Source organism: Atta cephalotes, assembly GCF_000143395.1.
Source record: "Atta cephalotes unplaced genomic scaffold scaffold00023, whole genome shotgun sequence".
NCBI lineage: Eukaryota > Metazoa > Arthropoda > Insecta > Hymenoptera > Formicidae > Atta > Atta cephalotes.
In genome coordinates this window covers 2,344,831-2,352,220 of record NW_012130087.1, presented here as the reverse complement: position 1 = coordinate 2,352,220, position 7,390 = coordinate 2,344,831, and the positions used below count along the sequence as shown (strand labels likewise).

At 30.1% G+C, this 7,390-nt stretch overlaps 1 protein-coding gene across 1 annotated transcript in view; it reads left to right on the top strand.

The window, feature by feature from the left end:
• Positions 1–4,930: 4,930 nt before the first annotated feature.
• LOC105620007 overlaps positions 4,931–7,390 on the top strand; it is an 8,059-nt gene continuing 5,599 nt past the window's right edge. The window contains exon 1 of the mRNA XM_012201517.1: positions 4,931–5,094. Within this exon, the coding sequence (XP_012056907.1) occupies positions 4,931–5,094 (164 nt within the window). The remainder of the gene's footprint in view (positions 5,095–7,390) is intronic.

The following is a 7,390-nucleotide window of genomic DNA, read 5'->3' as shown; positions in this document are numbered from 1 at the left end:
ACATATTACTAATAATTATGATTATTACTGCTATAATATTAGTAATAACAACTATATGTATAGTTCTAACAACAAATATATATAGTTAGCAATCTATAAAACGACTATAATTATAATTATTATAACCATAAAAATTATTCAAATTATTCAAATTATAATTATAATCATTTGAATCATTTTTAATTTTCAACTATTTTTATGGTAATAACAACTATAATTATAATCATTTTATAGATTGCTAACTATATATATTTGTTGCTAGATCTATATGTATGATTACTATTATTAATATTATAATAATAATTATAATTATAGCTACAAATATCAAATATTTTTCTCTCAATGTAATTAATAAAAAAAGATCGTGTATTTCTTTGTGCAATAAGAACAATTTCATATGATAATTCTGTTTGAAAATATATTGCTTTTGAAAATATCCATTTATATTTATATAGAGTTCTTTCCAGCAAGGACATAGACACTGGGTAACATAGTGAATTGTTTCATCCTTGCTTAACATAAGCAAATAATAAGGGTGTAATGTATTATACTGTATCCTTGCTGAAAAGCACCCATAATTTCAGTAAATTCAAAAATTCCATAATAAATTTTTATCATTTGTTGAATGTTTAGTATTTTTTCATCTGTCATGAAATCCGCATTTTTTTAAATTTTAATCGATATTGATGTATAGGATTTTCACAAATTTCTCATCCTAAAATTCCATAACTTTTTTCTGATTTCCTGACAAAATTTTCCCTGATGCTTTCAATAATAATTTTTAATTTTTTTTATTTGGAAATCATGAAATATTTTGTTTGATAAAGCAATTTAACATGATCGCATTCAACAGAATGTTTCTTTTACAACTGTTGGAAGTTTTCTTCGCGCTGATTGAATTATACTTTTAAATCTGCAGGAATAATCCTATCTTAACGAAGACTTACAAAATAAATGTTTTACTGAACACAGCAAATGGTAATATAAATTAACTAACACTGTGCTGTTGAAACTGCTTCCATTTAATTATTAAGTTGATAGTTATTCCAAAATTGCGTGTGATATATATATATATACGCATATATTTAATTTTAAACTTCTTTAAAACTAAGAATTTTAATTTTCCAGAAAATTTTGCAAAGATCTCTGATTTTCAGCTTATGACAATTCTATAATAATAGAACGTATAACAAAATAAATTTATTATTCATAAGAAATTGATTTAAAACTTTTCAAACTTTTTTTAAAAGAGATATAATGTTTTTTATTTTCCCGAGCCCTTATTTTCTCTGATTATCCTCTGGTTGTTCTAATAGAGAAAAACTTCGAACGCTCTCTCTGCGTTTTTCAATCTATACAACCTATTTGAAAAAGAGAGTCAACAGAGGTTTATCCTCTTACATCAAATAATTATCTTCTCTTTTCACCAATATGCGGAAAAAGGTTTAGAGGCAGAATAGGGGCCAGTATCCCCGACCAGAAAGGAAGAAAGAGAAAGAAAGATCCCCTCTTTCGCCCCGACTGGCTGCCCAAGCACAGAGCGGTTACTTACGATTCTACAGTCAACCTCTGGACATCCACCTGCGAGGACGGAGGTGCTCGACCCCACTCGACATCCGGTGCAGTGACATGAACGGTGTTTAAGGAAGCGAAAGAGAGAATCGTGGTCCCAATTCTAATATTCTCTTTTTCGGTATTTATAACTTTTTTTTACTTACCCCGTCTTTCGAGGATAGTCTGCTGGATTTTAATGTAACGTGGAGATTATCGAACGGGCCGGGAAAGGACTTTTAAAGTTGAAGCTGAAACAAATGTTCCTCACAGTGAGTAAGATAAAGATTAAACATTTCTTTGATGTTATAATTGAAAGATACTATCAATGATCGATCGTCCTTCGCAAGTCCTACAAAATTTGTCTCGAACAATTAATTTTGTGAAAACAAGAAAAAAATCAAAATTTAGGTCTAGATTTATAAATCCAAAGTGAAGTTTGGATAACGTTCAGTTGACATCCCCATTAAAAGTATAACAAAACATTAATGTTATGCTTATGCACTCAATAATATAATTGTAACATCATGTATTATATTTATATTATTGTTGCAAAATTGTAACATTAATGTTATGTTACTTTTAATTAGTGTCAACTAAATAGATCTTCGAGTGAATGTGGTTGAACAGTTGTAACATCCATTCATAATAGATCTATTATGTGTATGCATCATCCCTCACTGGTTAGGAATTTGAAATTTACACAGACTAGACAAAGAGAAACACTAAATATTTCTTTCAAAGAAATGATTGTTTTACGACTGTACCGCTTCATGGTGCATCGAACGTTTATTATCTAAAGCGCAACGTAAACGCAACGTTTAAGTATGCCGCCGCAGGCCGCGGGTTTTTTTTCTAGATGCAACCACAAAATTACTTAAGTAGCAGGCATTATTTGTCGTCATTTTAACATCAAAATAACGTCTTTGACATCAATTTGTTATCTAGAAACTTCAAAATTTCGCCTTTTTGTTGACAAAATTCTTTTCACTCTATGTATTATCAGTGATAGACAGAAAAAATTGAATCGCCGAATCAAAAATTAATCAAATTAAATTTTTTGTAAAATTATTTTATATATATTTTATTCTATATTATTTTTGTATTAGATAAATATTACATTTTAAGATTAAGAGAAGTCAAACATTTAATATTTAAATGTATGGAATAAGTCAAGATTTGCTTTCGATTTTTCGGATATTCCATTTTATGGCTTAATGTTTTGAAACCCATTGCATTTTATATGATTCACATTAAGTATTTACTTTTTTTTATAAAGTATTTTCATAAAATAACACGATAAAATGTATGAATTCGATTGTTACGAACCAACAATAAGTTACAATAATTTGATTAAAGTAAAAAAAAGTTTTCTGGTTCCAAGAATAAAAATAAATATAAGTAAATTGCCTATATTAGTTTGAAATTTGTCATTAGTTATAAAAAGGAATGTCATTGTCTTGTGGTGATAGTTAGAATAATTTATTCATGAAACGAATCACCGAAACGTATATACCGTTACCGCTCACAAGGATGTAAGTAAATATACAACTCGATAACATTCGACTTGTAGAGGAGGAAACGACGTTTTGGACGAATCAACGTTACCGTTAGATTCGGTGACGCGTCGCGTATGGACCGTAGGGAATCTGTTTCTCAAAGTAAACGTAAAAACGGTACATCCTAGCTCGAGCTTTATTGACCGATTAACTTTGTTAACAATTTCGTTTCTTAAACGTTAATTAAACGTTAATGGGAAAATAGAAAATATAAATATAAATTATTTTAAATTTTCTGATAACTTCATAGGCTATTTATTGTAATATTTTACTTATATTTTACTCAACCGCTATATAATATCATAATTTCAAATTCTATTTTTATTTTTACATTGATAATGATCCGATTGGTGAACGAAATATATATTTGTACTGTTTATTATCGAATATTAAAAGTTTATTGTTTAGCTCGTAACCTTTCTTCTACTTTATTATTATTAATTTGTTTTTATTGAGCCATATATTATTATTTATATGGTATATATTATATATACCATATATTATTATTTATATGGTAAATATAAATTATGTGTAGCTATATCGAGATAAATATATCGAGATAAGATAAATATTAACAATATAATAAATTGATAGCATTAAATAATTGAAAAATTTTATGAAGATCTTAAAAGTATACTTAATTATTTCTGCTACTACTTATCCTTTATTTATAAAATACGGATATTGTAAAAATTATACCAAGTAAAATTAAACCATCGGCAAAAAATAATCGTAAAAAGTTAGAACACAAAATTTTAGAGTTAAGTTAAAATATATATTTATTTCCAAATTTCATTATTTTCAACAATTATTGAACAAATTAATTTCATTTTAGCTCTCATATAAACAAAAAAAAATAATAAATTATTTATCGATTTCCATTAACATAATTCATAATATGATTCATGGAAGATAATCTATTTTGTAACAAGAGAGAGAATTTTTCAGATAACAGATATTTCAAATCATTATCTTTTAAAATGTCATAAAGATGAGGAAGAGTAGAAGAAGGCGATTCTAATTTGAGTAGTAACAGTACTTTTACGGCCGGCCGAGACAATTACAGACACATAGAACGATATGAGGAATTGTCTGGAATAATTCCCAACCGAAATCGCCATCAGCAAGGCGCCGGCGGAGATTTCGATCTCGAGTTCTTCAGGTTTAAACGATTTTCACGTGCTCATCACTTTTCTTCCTTTTACGATCATCTGTCGCGACGTGTTTAACGACATTTTATATGTTTAAACATTATTCGAGTTATTCGAGATGATTATTTAAGTGTAATTTGCAAGCATTGATATTATTAATCTTAATTATTTCTGCTTCTTACTAAATTTTCTCAAGACATAACGATCGTATAATTTTTTAAAAAGTTTATAATCATATGGAATTTTCAAATATTTCTGAATTAATACGATAATTTTCAAGTATTTCAGAATTAATATGATAATAAAAGATTATTATTAATAATTAAAGATTATTATTAATTAATTAATGAAAAGGATAAAGAACAAAGATTCGTATCACTGGCTAATGTTTATTTCTATCAATGAAAATTAATCTCGTATTAATTTAGTCTTTACCCTTTTTATAATTTTTATAACTAAAAGAAAATAAAAAATAAGTTAAACCGAGATTAATCTACGTTAATCTCGGTTTAAAAACGGACAAAAGTGTACCAAAAACTATTATGTTAAAAAAAAATGAATTAATATGATGTTCGTTTTTGTCAGCTTGTCAGCTTCTTAACGACTGTGAGTTTTTTTTTTACATTCGCTTTCTCAGAATTTCGATCAGTCATATTGTAAATTCGAACCATGTGCAAATCATGTATGCATGCCGCGTCTCACCGTGACTCGTACGAAAAAATTCAGGGCAGAACGAGAGATCGTAAAAAGGATCGCGACCGCATCGCGGATCCGAGAGGCGCGCAGGCAGGCGTGAGAACGCTTTTAATTAACCGCAAGGTCGCAACGGTGGAGTAAGTAACGTTATACAGCGGGACGTATGAACATATTGAAACGGAAGACATGAATCGCGAGATCTAGTTAGCTCTTTCTATCTTTCTTTTCGCGATTCTCTTCTATCACGCCGAAATAAATCGCGCTACGGGAAACGCCGCCGGGACCTTGATTAATCGAACGTAACGTTAATCGAACTATCGCATCTGCAAAAGAAACACGCCTGCTTGGCGCTGTACATTATCCGCTCTCAGAAAGTGTGATGGAGCGGAAAGAGCAAGGGAAAGATCGAGAAAACTTCGACGTGTAACAAGAGCAATCATCCCTTGATCGCTACGTAAATTTATTACGTACAATCGGTAGTTATCTCTCTTTCGGCTTAACTTCGTGTTAACGATATATCTTGAGCGTGTCTTTCGACATCGCTCAATTCGTGCAGTCGTAAGATCGTCCACAGCTCAATTGGAGATCTTTGTTCTAATTTTCTCTCAATATTGTAATATCGTTTTAATTCGACTTAATCCGAAGAGCTTTATAAGCTATAATTTACGCGGTGTAGACGAGAAAGATCAGGGAGATCAATGTCGGGATCAAGGATTTGTCGAGGTAACAGGTATTTGTCGAGTGTATATACTTGTGTACGCGCGCGCGCGTAGTCTCTCCGACGGTCACGGCCATTGACCAACCTTGGACGGTATCCGTTAATGATTTCCTTGCTCTCCCGTTGTTGACCGTGGCTCGTTATTCAAGCACCCGTCAGTCAGATCGATTCTCCGAGAAGTAATAATCTTCGTCGAGATTTTTACTGATCGCGTTTAAAATTATAACAATTTGAAACAATACTTGATGCAAACCTGAACAATTTTTATATGAAATCCTTTTTATTGTATAAATCACAAATATGCAGTTATTTTGCTAAAAAGTCTAGAAATCTATTAGTAATCTCAGCACAAAGTCCAAAATTGGAGCATAAAACGTCTTAAAGATGTCTAATCACATTATAGATAAGTTAAGCCTTAAATTATAGATTGTCGATTTTATTTTAGCCAATTACGATGTAGCATAGTACTAACTAAAAAAGTTAGTGTAGTACTAACTAAAATAGAACCGATAACTAGCAAATTTATGCTTAAATTCTAAAGACTCGTAAGGCTCGTAACATATTCCTATAAGATTTGTAAGACTTTTTTAGTGTTTAAACACTTTTATACAATATTTTTACAGAGAACTTCTTACTAACCATAAAATTTACAAAAAATCGTATATTTATGAATAATCGTACGTCTTACGATATATATATGCACAATATTAGTTATAAGTTCTTACAAGTTTTACGACAACACTTTACGAGTCTTATAATTCTGCTTAGAATTGACCCAATAGTTTATGACTTAAAGTCCGATTCCACCAATGTAAAATTAACTTTAAGTTTAATATACTCTTTATTTTTTTCTAATTCAACGAAAGGAGAGAACATAAAATTCAAAATCTTTAGACATTTTATACTTCCTAAGAAAAACTAGTAACAATGAGTAAATTTTTTTATTTCGAGAATAAACATTTCTTTATAAACAATTTTTTCATTAAATAAATCTTTTAAATAAAATTAATTACTTTTTATTAGTATTTATTAATATGCTAAGATTGAGATTGTGTTTAAATGTCCGAACGTTTCGGCGCACAGTCACATTTGAGATAAATTAAATTCATGAACCAAAAATATTATATTATTCAAAACATCTAACATCTTTGACCGATTCTAACCACTCTCTACTATATTTATGTTGTTAAAATTAATTACATTTTATAAAATGATATCTTCTCACAATTATAATGATGTCTTCTTAAATAACAATTATTGTTTTTGTTTTTTTCAATCTTTATATATATATATATCCGTTTTCTCTTCCACAAGAAGCAGTTTTGTAGAACTTGTCCTCTTAATCATGCCACAGTTAATTGAATCTCGTTCTCGAGGACTCGCCTAACGTTGGAAAGCAATCCCGATTATTATTCCGCGTAGTAACACTGGCGCCAATATATGTGAAAATTGCAATCAAAATGCAACGTCGTACGCGTATCGAGCTTCTTTCCGAACGTGCGATCGCTTTCACTCGTCGTAGCAGCGCATAAGCGTGCATAACGGATTTTATACGGTCCCACCAACCTACAAACCTCGAACTGCATATAGGGAGTCAAGTTATACGATCGCTGATCATTATTCCTAATTCGCGCTCTTATCTTGTCGTTCATTCTCTCTTTGTCTCTCACTCCTCTTCCCCCCTCCTCTCTCTCTCTCTCTCTCTCTCTCTCTCT